This window comes from Sander vitreus, chromosome 22, assembly GCF_031162955.1.
Source record: "Sander vitreus isolate 19-12246 chromosome 22, sanVit1, whole genome shotgun sequence".
NCBI lineage: Eukaryota > Metazoa > Chordata > Actinopteri > Perciformes > Percidae > Sander > Sander vitreus.
In genome coordinates, this window is record NC_135876.1 from 15914986 (window position 1) to 15928472 (window position 13487).

Genomic DNA, 13487 nt, shown 5'->3' on the forward strand with positions numbered 1-13487 from the left:
ATGAAAGATTGTGGTACAGCCAACATCCTTAAAAGAAAACCTAATGTCCTTCAGAAAAGCTGCTAATCAAGAACATATAGGATGACGACAATAGAGAGAGCAAGACACTAAGGCACGACGAATCTAGTGTATGGCTAAATGACATATTAAGATGTGCTGTAAACATGTTTTAGATCTATGTTAAACAGGCAGTTTCAATTTAAAAGCATGAGAAATAAATGGAGAAAAGCATGCTCAGAAGACTGCTAGATGACTCATGTAAAAAAAATAAAAATAAAAAAGTTCATGTAATTGACTGCTAATCTTAGACAAAGATACAAAAGACCCAGCTCCACACTTGATGCCATCCTTTCAAAAAAAAAAAAAAGCTAAATTTATATTGCAAGCACCTTCAATTTGTCCGATAATAAATCTTTCCTGATTCTCTTCAGTGTAGCAGAGCAGACATCTGTGGCAGAGTAAACTGAATGACATGCCTTGCATAGACAATTAAAGCCGTTCAGAATATTTCACTTTTCATTTCCCATTGAAACGGTGCCGTCTTTGGAGTATGGAGAGTGTAATGCTGGTGGATGGAGAGACTCAAACTAATTTCTAGTTGAGAAACATCTGTGCCATTTTGATATCCTGCTTCATTGCATCTTTATTTGAGAAAAGTATCAAGCTTTCTCTTGATATTGTCAAACGAGTCCATTCCCATGTAGTCTGCCTGGCCTTGCTCCCACTTCTCCTTCCGTTCTTCTGATGACATCTGGGGTTGGAGTGCTTGTGCAAGTGACGAGAGGCTCCCATCCTGGAAAAAAAAAAAAAAAAAAAAATTACACAATAGTGAAACAGAGCAGGAAAACTGAAAATTAAAAAAACGACAAGAGACACATCCTTTCCAAATTAATGGCCACAGGCAAACACAGGAAAGCTTGGATTTTAGAGGGAGGGCAGTAATAGCATTAAACCAGGTGGCAGCAAACGGTTACTGCTTAGCTATTTAAACTATTATTTTCACCATACCTGTGCACCCTCAACAGTGACCAGGTCACTGTACTGGAACTTTGAGATAAATAAGACAGAAAAGAGGTACATTATCCACAACCAAAATCAAATTTAAAAATAAAGTGAAAAAAAAAAAATGTATACAAATTGCATACATAAATAGGGCACAACCCATTTCCAAACACAGTACTGTCCTGCATTAATGATGCAAGAACAACTTTTTTTATAAATAGAGCTGGACAAGGAAACCTTGGTCGGTGTGTTGATGGTCACCAAAGCTGTAAAAAGTTGGTTATGTCACATTTTGGAAACATAAATTCAATTAGCTCTAAGTTTTAATTGTATATCATTGACCATGACTCTACAGCTCTGAAGTAATTCTATTCATGTTCTTGCAGCGTGCCATATGACTGCAATGCCATAAAGTGATATTGTAAAACAACAAATCAACCAAACAATTCACCGCCACACATCCAGAGTGGAAAGGCTGGTCTCCATAGATCTCCTGCAGCATGGGCACCACAGCGCTGGAGTACAGGGTCCACCACTCCAGGAGGAAGGTGGGATGTGTGGAGGCCTCATGCACACTTCCTGCAATCTGTTTGGATTTGGGGTCAAATGTGTAACTCCATGGCTTGGTCTTCCCTAGGAAATGGACCACCTTGGCATTGCCACCATATCTGAAATGCATAATAAAGTAAATAAGAATTAGAATGTAGACACCTAATTGTAGATGCTTTATAGTTACATTTAGTGGATTCAGTTTTGTATTATTCGTCTCCTTCAAAAATCATAGCTACATGTGATTGTCATTAAGAAAACTATTGTCCTATTTTGACCCCACATTTAAAGAAACCAACTTCTGCTAACAGCGTCTGGGGCTAAAAAGTATGTGGCTACAACTATGAGCTACATAAAAAGGTAAACTGTTTAGAGAAGAGTCAAAGTCTACAAATTGACTCAGTAATGTTTGTTATATAATAAGTTATTTAAAATGTGTAACGCTAACATAAGCCACCATAAGCTAGTGGTCATAACAGACCAATATAGGCTGTAGCAGTAAAACCGCAGAGTTTATTGATGCCAGCAGGCAGAAGTACATTGGCCACATTTTTGTAATTTTAACAAAACAATTGTATGGATTTTTAGAAAAATACTGCTGTCACCATATCACAACATGAAACTGTAATGTCAAAATTAGATTTAAGGTTGCACATTGCGTTATGGTCATAGTGGTATTAGCATGCTTGTATTGGACTAGATTATATTAAATAGTGTCTCCATTACAAACCCTACCAAGCCCCAGCCACATGGGCTTCTTAGTATTGGCAAACTGCACATATACACAAATAAACCTGAATTTGGCCAAGGGGCGGTTTGTCATGTTGCGTTTGCCAGACCTCTAAAGTACTGCTATTGCTGACAACAAGTAACTACATGTTTATCACACCTAGCATCCTGATTTGGTTGCCAGGAAATGCCGAACTATGAGCTTGTTGAGCTTTGTTTCTATGGAGGAGAAAGGTTTAAATGCAGCGAGGCAGTGAGGATGGGTGGGGGAGCTCAAGATACATTGCACAATGACCAGTCTTGGAGGCGAACATAAAAAGGTCTTTAAATAAACCACTCTATTTTAGGACTTAGCCTCAGCTGTTGGGAGCTCAGGGTGGTTATCCAACCCAGCGCTGAGGCCTGCTGGGTGATGCTCCAGCAGAGCTGCTGGAATCCAACTGCTGATCTCACTCGTAACCCGATGTCATCACGACGTGACTACCCGTTCATGTGATCGCGTGTCTGCTTACACATTGACTTTGTATCCGATATGCAAGGGTTTAGTCACATTGACAAACTCACTGCTGTAGTAACGGTCTTGTGGAAGTATACACTGTAGCAGCTCAAACTGTAGAAACACCTCTTACTACAGTGTGAATGTTTTAGAAACATAACCTTGGTAGACAGACACTTACTGTTTGAATGCTGGAAGGTAAGTGTAGATGGCTATGCTGCTGAGGTTGTAGATGAAGGGGAGGTGTTTTGATATGTCAGCTGTTGCCCAGTCACTGAAGAAGCCATTCAATACACCTTGGTCTCCTCCTGCAACAAAGAGGGAGGGAAAATCAACATACTGTACCTTTCAGGGATAATATGTACAAATCTGAAACCAAATGTACAATCACTAAACCTCTACAATGGTTTTACAGTTAATACTGTAACAGCTTTACATGGCTTTCTATACAAAACTTGGCTGGCTGTGTGTTATGTATTTTTTTTATATCTATCTCTGGTACCATCTTTTCTAGCGCTGATTTTCTACTTCAGGTATGCAATGCAGCACAATATAGTGCAATATCAAAAATAGCACAGTTGCTTTAATTTGCTTAACAAAAATGTGTTGTCAAATCAGATATGGGGGCAGCATATAAAGCTGGTTCTTATGTAGAATCTCAGTGAGCAGTACTACACTTTGAATGGCCTTTTCAAACATTTTTTTGCAGGGATGGAAAAAAAAAAAAAAAATCAGTAAACGTCAGGTTACTTCAGGTCAAAGAGTGGGAGTGCTTTGTCTAATTTATGTGCATTAGTAGCGTGAGAAACTTATGTGGGCATAACCGCCAAATTAGCTTAAAAATGTTTTGACAGGTTTAGGGTATGCCTGGATAGCTTTTTTGAAAGGAGGAAAAGCTGAGTGAGAGTTAGTCAGATGATCGGCATACCTGTGACAGCCAGATTAGTCATTCCGCTTAACACTGGTCTACATTAGTCAGCAGTCTGCCGCGATCAGTCCAGACAAGCCATTAGAGCAATGTTCCTACACATTGCCAACACCGAGATAGATTTCCTTCCTTTACAAATTGCAATGGTCAATTGAAATAAAATTTCACTTGCTAGAAGGCACGGGACAAGCCGATTTAAGTTTTCCACCCTGGGTTTTAGCCCCAAGTTTTCTGAAATCATACAATATGCAAGCCATGCATGAGCACAGTGTAGGTGTATAGTGATCACAGTAGCTGTACAGATCTTTAAAGAGACATGATGTACAGAACATGTCTGTCATAAGTGCATTACTGTTGAAATTATACTCTCCAATGATGGCAAAGAAGGCTGGGTTCTTTGGCTAATCCAGTGGTGAGGATTTATTCATCGAATGCATTTGACAAAGACTGATTGCCTGCTGTTTGCTCACTGACCTCCAATACTACAGTTCAAAGTCAAAATCTGCTCAGCAACACCAGAAGCCTTTCAATAGGCTGCAGTAGGATAGCCTGTAAGCAGAGGGCAATGCTAGCTTGATTGCTCTGTTGTGCACTTCCATCCTTCATATGGTTGCCAATCACAGGAGCTAAATGATTAAATTCCCTCACTTGAACATATAGTAAGAGATATAGTGGATGTGCACATCAAATGTATGACGGTATACCATTGTCTTGTAACTTCTTCACCAATGCAACAAACATCTAAAAAGAAACTCATTCCACCAAGAAAAAGTTGCACCACCTCTTTATCCAGTCCAATAGTCAGTCTCCTTTAGTTTTGGTCGCTCTATACTGTAGCAGCTAAATGCTCCAATATGTTCACAAGGCACTAACTTTGTCATGTGGTGCAGGGCAGGTAGCATACAGTTGGTTTACCAGAGCTTATTCTCGCTAAAATATCCACTTGTTGTGTCTGGAAACAAACGCTGGTGACTGTGGTGAGGCTGGACCAAAACTGTTAGGTTGCCAGCCACACAAGAAATTTTATATTTCTCAAAGTAAGGGATTGCAAAAGGTTTTGGTATCGCTATTGAAACCCAGGTATTGTTTCTGCACTCATTTTGAAAAATGTCAATGATCCCCAGCCCTATTCATGACTTTAAAATACTACAACTAGACAAGTATTTAAAAAGTGTTTTGTCTTGCTCTGTGCTGGGGACTTGAATTAACCCTCTGGGTTAACACTCACTTTAAAAAGTTTGCACTTAATTGCCTCAGGTCCTAGAGGCCCGACTGGAGAGCTGGACGGCCACTCGCCCTCGCGCAATTTAGAACTGGGACAGCCCTTGTCATGGTGGTGGCTTATGTAAACACAGAATTTAGGACAGTTTAGGGTCCAGGGACACAATTGATGTTAAGTGGGTCAGTAGCACTTAAAGTATATGACCAGATCTGCGCCCTTTCAAAAAGCTTTTTTTCAGTGAACCTGTTTTGCAACTGACCAGGCAGAACATGGAATTTTAAAGCCAAGCAAAAACATGACACCAGATCATTGACTATTCATGCTGAATTGCTTCACCTAGTCGCCATACTGTAAAATCACTGGACTTGACACCGTTACAAGATTAGAGGTTGGCCTTTAATAGTGCTTTCACATGAAGCTCCTAAAAAGCACAGAACTGTACAGTCTGCAAAACCGCAGACTGCTGCAGTTTAAAATAACACACATAGCTGCTGTTTGTTTGAACCCACAACTTCTACTGGGGATTTCAAACTTAATATGGGGCTGAGTGTCTTCATTTTGAGGGGATGAGCAGAGCTCAGCAAGAATGTGCATCCAACTCTGCCAGTTTGTCTTGGCAGCAAGCAACACTGGAGCCACAGATGCAGAGATAGAGCCTCTGGGTTTAACCACTGAAATCATTTTCCTGTTGTCTTTCCTCAGTAATTTTTCAATATCATCCATGTGTCCATCGTGTATTCCTTAGAGTGGAACTGAAATGCTAAAAGGTCAATGCAACTTCAACTCATGCGCTAGTTAACAAAAAAAACAACAAAAAAAAAACATCCATGGCTATAAATAAGACAGCTTTACTCATTACCATGCCATCAGGCATACAGACGCCGACATCCCATTGAAATATTGGATGTAAAAATAAAAGGACACTGAAAACTACATGAAAAAGACAACGATGTCTTTTGTCTGCAATGGTGATGGAAATAAGACTCTTGCCAAACACTTCTGGCAGCCAGAATGAGTCGGCACTACAAAGCATTGGCCACTATTAAACAAACTAATTGGTTTTCCAATAAACTGATGGAATCTCTTTCACAATGTCACAAAAGGAAGACAGCTTGTCATTAAAATGTTAAACAGATTCACTGCTACTAACAAGGACAGGCCTCGGCTCTTCCAAGCCCTACTATAAGTTGCATCCTGTTATGTCTATTCCACAACCGTTTGTTTAGTGGCATTTTAAGCACCCTGAGAAACAATTGAGTTTGATTAGAGTCCAACTGGTATATAGGCAGGTTACTTAGGAGCTTTTTCCGAGGCTTTCGACCACATCTCAGTCCTGAATGGAGTTCTCATTGTCATGCTCTCATCATGTAACCAAAGTATGACACTTTGTAACGTAGTCAAGACTTGGGTGGTTAAAAGAGGGGGGGGGGGGACAAGGAGTTCAGATTATTTTGTCAAAACCCAGTTACTGTATTGCCGAATACACTGGCTGATAAAGAAATGACAGTAGAGAAATGCCAAAGATTGTTTAAGGTAATTTGAAACTGTGTTACATAGTTCGTCTAGCATTAAGCATTGACAAGTTTATTTTTCAGTGTCTGTCTCGAGTCCTTGAGACAACTGTCTGATTACTCCACATTTATTTGAGATATTTTGTGATTAAATCTGAATCTACCACGTTCTGTCAGGTAGATATAGTAGCACAAGGTCTTCCTCGGATGACGTAGCCTACACTGTAAGTCAGTAGTAGACTATACAGTGGAGTTGCATATTAAGTGGTTTGGGGGTCCTTCTGCAAGTTATTGTGGTAAAATTTGGTTTTGGAGAATTCAAAATCGGCCGTTCCAAACAGCAACATTTCAACGGGCACTGTACGAGTTTATATTAAAAAAAGAAAAATTATTAATACGGGTATCAATTTAACATGTTTAGTCCCAAGATCAAAAAAAATTCCTAAATAAAAAAAATAAATAAAAAACGCATTTTGCATCTTTCTGCAGTTGAAATTAATATGACGGAAGCAGACACCGTTGAGGCAAAGTAGTAACCTAATAACTGTACAACAAATTTGTGGGTTATAAAGTCCCAGGTTCTGGTTTAACATTTGCCAATACGTGAAATCTGCTGAACACAGCATTGCACAAAAGTTCTTACTAGTGTATTTGAGAAGGTTGAATGAGGTGACATAAACGTATACTCTAGCAGGTCAAAGTGTTTAAAAGGATGTTAATAAAGCTTACTGTGAATGAATGTTTACAGGCTACTAGGGCTGGGTGATATGGAGAAATGCAAATATGATATTTTTGACCAAATACCTCGATACTGCAACGATAGTGTTGACTATTGGTGCTTTCACAAAATATTTACACAATGAGAGTTTTGATAAATAATCAGTAATGTGGATATAATGACTAAGTGGGTAAATAATAGAACAGTTACAGCCTGGTAAGTTCAGAAAATGACATAACAGTAATGCAGCCTTTAAAACCAGGAAAAGACAACACTTATGCCATATTACAATATCCAAAAGCTAAGACGATATCTCGTCTCATATCACGATATTGATATTGCCCAGCTCTACAGGCTACCTTTCCAAAAAAGGCAGTAGCTTATCAGGTGTTAGGAATGTAGCCGTTTGTCATGTTCAAAAACTGCTGTAACTTTTCTGGCAAGCGAAGGTGGTAAACCTGTAGTATGAGAACCACAGCAACCTACAAGTGTGGACTAATTATCTTTTTGGCCGCTGATTTGAGCCACTCAGTAAACCCGATATGGAGCCAAAACGACAACCACAATTCAGTTACAGTACAACTCAGAAGCGTTGCTGAATGTCAACCAGTACTTTGTGCAAAATACCACCTCTCAAATTTAACTTCCACCCCTCCGCAGTGAGCCCCTGAGCATAACTCAGCAGAGCTAGACAGTCAGGGACAGGAGGGCCTTGTGTCCAGGCACAGGGCTCGATAAAGGACTTACTTAGAGCAAAAGATAAACAAGCTTGGTTTAACATCATGTTACCAAGAACTCAATGTTACTCAAAGCCTAAATGTTTGAGTATGACTAGAATAGATTGCTGACATCACAACTCCGTGGTGATTAACCAGAAATACTTGCAATTCTAGACATTAAATCCTTTCTTGTACAACTTCACACATTTCCATCCAATACCAACATGCAGAAAAAGTCAAAGGATAACTGAAAATATATCAGTTGTGGAGCTTAGGATATAAGATTGTCCAGCATTTAATTTGAATCTACCGCTAGGAGATGGTTAGCTTAGCATAAAGATGGGGAAACTGCTAGCGTGGCTCATCCTAAGGTTAAAACAAAAGCCACCAACCAGCACCCCCAGCTCATAAACTGATGCGTTATGTTGTTAGTCATAGAAAAAGTCACGATGTAAAAAAACTAAGTTCTTTTTCCACTTTTCTTATCCAACCATTGAAAGAAAGCAAACAAGTGTATTTCCTAAGAATGTGGAACTATTCATTTAAGTAGGGATGCAACTATTATTATGGAAGAAACTATTAAGTCTTTAATTCATATTCAACATTATGTTTCATAACATTTCAACACTAAACTAAAGCATCAAAACATGTTCTTCTAGACTTACCATCAAAGCTGCCGTGTTCTGTACAATACTGAAGCAGTTTGCCATAGGTCTCCATAGAAGGACGAAAAACAAACACACCAGAGTTGAAGCAGTCAGGCCAGCCAGGGTCGGGAGCAGCTGACAATTCTTCTCTGTCAAACAGCTCATCTATATTTGAAAGCACCTAGGATGCAGACAAACAAATATAAACAGTAGTTAGTTACAGTACAACATGTTGAATTTTTTTCTAGTCAAGTAAAACACTCCGTTTGTCTTACCAGTGTGTCTGCGTCCATGAAAACACATTTGGAGTAATGTGTGAGAGTCCAGCAGTGTAGTTTGGTGAAGGTGACACCCAGGTCAGGCCTCTTCATCATGGCCAGGTGCGCCGTGTCGCCGCTGTCCAGCACATCCACCATCCTCACCTCATCATAGATTCTCTTCAGCACCGACCTAATGAATCACCATCAACAATACAGGTGGAAAACAAGGCTTGACAAGAATGCCAACAGGTGTGATAAAGAAATGTTGCACCACTGGTTAAAGGCAAGGTTTCTTACTGGCAAGCATCTGACATTTGCGGACCAATGAGTGCCACCAGCTTCTTGGACGTATTGTGGTTGCGGAGAGACTTGCCTAAAACCATGGCTCCCCGAGCATAGCTGTCATTGGTAGCCAACGTCACAAAAGCCTGGTCTGAAGGGGAAAGCAATTAAACAGACATTGCACTACATCACACACACTATTAGCAGTTGATTTGTTATTGGCAGCAAGTGCAAAGCATTGAGCTCCAGTTGAGTTAAAGCACAATGTGGATACTTATTGTGTCTAACATATAGCCATTATTTAAGTGACACGAAACATGAAGTTTCACATTGATGCTTTAAATGGTTAAGTTTTTTTTTTTCTTTCTGCGATTTAACTACATTGGGACTGCCCTGCAAATTTCTCATCATTAAGTCACATCTTTCATGTTTGGCCAGCAGGAATCTAACGGACAACAAGCACCATTGTCTCGCCTTACTCACTCGTTTTAAGAAAAATAAGACTTTAGTGCCCAGTACCAGATTAAATGTCTCATTAAAGGTGATTTTTATGTGCAGTGTGGTGCCTACTCTGTATCACCACCTCTGCCGGCAGGGAGGAAAATTTGTCAGCTACCTGCCAAGTCAGGTCTTGGAACAATGCTTGACTGTGAGAGGACATAAATTGCGATGATGAAATCAGCATTGCTGCTGGGGAGGTTGTGGGACTGCAGCATGTAGGCCAACATGAATCCCACATGGATTGTATATCAACCTCTTGGTACTGCACTACCAAGAATGGGCAAAGAAAGTAAGACAATAGGTACATTATGTACATAAATACAATGTTAATGGTCAGAGTACAGTTTCACCCATCAGAGTTGCCAGGAAAAGTTGCTCCGTTTTACTGGCTGTACACAGCGCCACACCTCCTTTCTCTCACACCCCCTTTTCAATTGGTACAATAAGCGCTGCAGTATTTATCCATGTAGCCTAACATGAAACACATTATAAATAAAGTTTAACCACAACCTAGGCTCAGTGAATTTACAGTATAGGCTGCACACACCCTCTTCAATTTTCCTCAGTACTAAGAGTATATATACACTCTATATTTACCACCAGTGGGAGTTGGGTAATGGATAATGGCACAGGGTTTCTAAAGCTAAGGTCCAGGGACCTGAAAGGGGCTCACTTGCAAAAAGATTTAATTTAGTTGTTATCATACATTAGAAAAGATTAATTATCTTAGTCACAATTAATGGAACAGATTCAGGTTCATATGACACTCGTCTCTTGCAACAGTTTTTACTCAAAATAACGAATGGAGTGGACCAGGCAGTTATACAAACTAGTGACACTGATTTATGCTGTCATATATGATAACCATGTTTCGGATATAGTCGACATTTCACGCGTTCTTTGAAGTCAGCTGGTCACTTAACAGACCGCAAAACAGAGATGGATACAACGTAGGCTACTTTAACTTTAAACTCTGCCCACTTCGGAGAGCTGCTGCGGTACAAATAGTATACCCAAACAGACAAGCAACTGATACCGACGGTCATTTTCACAATACAAACCATTATTACATACCGCTAAAGTCCGCGAGACTTCTAAACTTCCCAGAAAACACGTTTTTAGCTTGAAGGTAGCCCCTACATGAAAACGGCAACGCAATATCACGGTTTAAAATGCTACATACCAGCCATGACTGAAGAAGTCGAAGCTACTCTGTAGCCAGGACTCGAAGACACAGCAGCCTTGCGTGGAGAAAAAGGACTGACTAAATCTACAGAGGTGGATTTATACCAGAATGACAGCAGCCAGTTAGCGTCATGTGACGGTCTCCACACACCCACCTGCTCCCAACATGAGGCCCCACGCCCCCCAGCAGGTCAGGGAGTTCAGGGAGTATTCCGTGTAAATGAAGAGACAAAACTATCATTTGATCATTTTTAACAGACTTTTTGTAGGCTACTCGTTTTGTCAAGTTTGTTCACAACTGGTCTCACAGTTCAGTTTTTGACAAAAAAAGTCAAAAACTAACCTTGACTTAGACATGATTTCACATCCCCAAGACAACATTCTGCAGTCTTGACCTTTCCAACAACCGCCATGCTTATCCCTTGGCTGGTGTCATCTTTACTCTTGGTGACAATAGAGATGGTGATGATGCTGTAATGAGGTGCAAAGATCAGGAACAACATGTTCCATAGTATATATTTGGTTTTTTGTCGCCATCTTGTGAAATAAAGACAGTATAGCAGTGACAAGACAAAGAGGCAGTTGTGGAGCTCCCTTGTAGCCTACATGTGTTCCACAACAGTGAATTATTTTTAGTGGTCTCAGTAGAGCTCATGAGTTAATTATTAGATCAAGTGGTGTTTTGGGCATGGGTCTAATACTAGGGGGAGGGCGGAGGGGGGGTTAACTGTATTATTTTTTCATGTTTTAAAAAAACAACAAGATTAGGTGAGTGTACTTGGAATGCACATATAATGGAATATTCTGTTAACGGCACAACTGATTTGGGGGAAATTATGAACACAGGTTAAGAAGCCTAGCCTGGAGAAAAACTATCCAACAACTAATATGAAACAATGAAGAATGGAAGAGATTGGAGAGCTTCTTTGTTGTAGAGGGGTTGACCTTTATTGCTGAATGTCTGCACCTGTTGATGTGCTGCTCACACCTGAGGCCTGTACTACGAAGCAAGATTTGGCGTTAACGAGCTAACTTCAGGTTCAACCCAGGGTTTTCTGTACCACGAAAGGTGGATTAGTTGTTATTGGGTTCAATCGCCGTGGTAACTCATGCTGAACACCTAACCTGGTCGGGAGCAGGTTATGTTGGAGATTAGAGATCAAACGGTGTAAAAGCACCGCCTCTCTTCTCTCACAGTTTACCACTGCTGGGGTTGCAACTGAAATAAAAGGCTAAAGCAACGACAGTTCATGGAAAGCAAAAGTGTAATTTTGGTCAGATATTGTGCCTGACTGATGGGAAAGTGACCAGTGTAGTCTAATGTATACTATTATAGTGGGTGTACTGTATATTGGCCAGAATCTGCCTTTGGGGGAGGAGGGGGGCATATCATAGTGGGGGGGCCTGGGTGTCCTCTCCCATGGAAGTTTTAAGCATCAACGACTTCATTTCCTGCATTCCGATACACTTTTATGCACCAATTTACGGTAAAAAAAAAAAAAAAAAAAAACCTTAAAAAGCACAGATGACAATTTAAAATTAATCAAAAATATAATAGAACGTATGTTACGTGTCATTGGGCATTTTTATGTGGGTATATAGACATCCTGGAGCTTACTATCACGTAGACTACACCACTTGAAGTGATATTGATAGGATAAGCGTTGTGATTTACGCAAAACAGCGTCGGCTTTTTTTTGCCAGCTTTCCTTCCCGCATTAAAACTGTGTCTGTGTTCTTCATATTTATGTAGAATTATAGTTTGCTCTTCTTATGTAAAATATGCGGCTCTGGTAGATGTTTGCGATTGGTCGTGGTGCGCAAACACCGCCTCTTTTATGTGAAAGCGCGCGCCGCTGGATTGGGAAACCCAGGGTTGACTGAACTAGTTGATAACCAGCGTCGTGACACAGGTTACGCGGGACCGCGGTTGTTAGGGTTAGTGAAGCCGTTAATATAGATTAAGATAGTTGAAAGATAACTGAAAGAGATCCAGGGCATGTTGATCTTGATTCGTAGTACAGGCCTTAGGTGCTTTAAATTGTTTCACCCCTACTCCTGAGCCTGTAACTTCCTGAAGAAGGCTGGACGCCAAAACGTGTTGAAGTTGTTGTTAAAAATAAATAAATCCTGTTCTATTTAGAATGTGCCAGATGCATTAAAGGCATTTTAAAAATGTTTCTCGTAAAAGACGTGTGCCTTGGTTCCTTTCTGGATGTCTATTAAAAAATATGAAACCTTTGATTTACAAATGTTGTGAATAATGATACAAAAGCAATCACTGAAATTCTACCTTCTGCTTCAGAAATTTGTGCCAGTGCAGTTAAACTCCCTGCTGATCTTTGGCTCCTTTATTTTCTGCACTCAGGCAAATGCTTGGCAGAGTGGAGACGCTGCCAAGGAGTTACTCTGTGGGTGCTGCTGGACTAAAATCCTTAAAGACTGATACCCCCACCTAACCTCCACACTGGAACAGCGCCAGCAGAGCAAGAAGAATCACCTGGGTTCAAAGGGTCTGATACAGTAGATTAATCAATGATTTTGGATCTTGTGTGCTGTTTTTGATTGAGAAGCATAGACCTTTTTCACGGTTGACATGTCATAGTAGGAAAAGCACAGGTGTATTCAAAACCATTAATGATGGCTGCGTTCCACTTAGGAGAGGCCCTGGTATTGTTCATGCTGACTCACTGTAATAGCTTACTGGGACACTTGATGGAATGGAGCCATCGTTAAGG

The 13487-nt window shown here is 40.3% G+C and overlaps 1 protein-coding gene across 1 annotated transcript; it reads right to left on the reverse strand.

Annotated features, from left to right (window-relative positions):
* Window positions 1-625: 625 nt before the first annotated feature.
* Window positions 626-10857, reverse strand: gyg1b (glycogenin 1b). Its single transcript, XM_078280838.1, has 7 exons — window positions 10748-10857; window positions 9079-9214; window positions 8797-8971; window positions 8540-8702; window positions 2958-3084; window positions 1454-1670; window positions 626-793 (listed from the first exon to the last, which is right to left on the reverse strand). The coding sequence occupies exons 1-7, from the start codon at window positions 10752-10754 to the stop codon at window positions 644-646; spliced, it is 975 nt and encodes a 324-aa protein (XP_078136964.1). The 5' UTR covers window positions 10755-10857; the 3' UTR covers window positions 626-643.
* Window positions 10858-13487: the final 2630 nt, after the last annotated feature.

Excerpts from the sequence above, each read along its gene's own strand:
- gyg1b (XM_078280838.1), bottom strand. Across the intron at positions 8,972-9,078 it reads CAAATGTCAGATGCTTGCCA|GTCGGTGCTGAAGAGAATCT; the intron begins GTAAGAAACCTT and ends GTGATTCATTAG. Across the intron at positions 794-1,453 it reads TCCACTCTGGATGTGTGGCG|GATGGGAGCCTCTCGTCACT; the intron begins GTGAATTGTTTG and ends TTTTTTTTCCAG.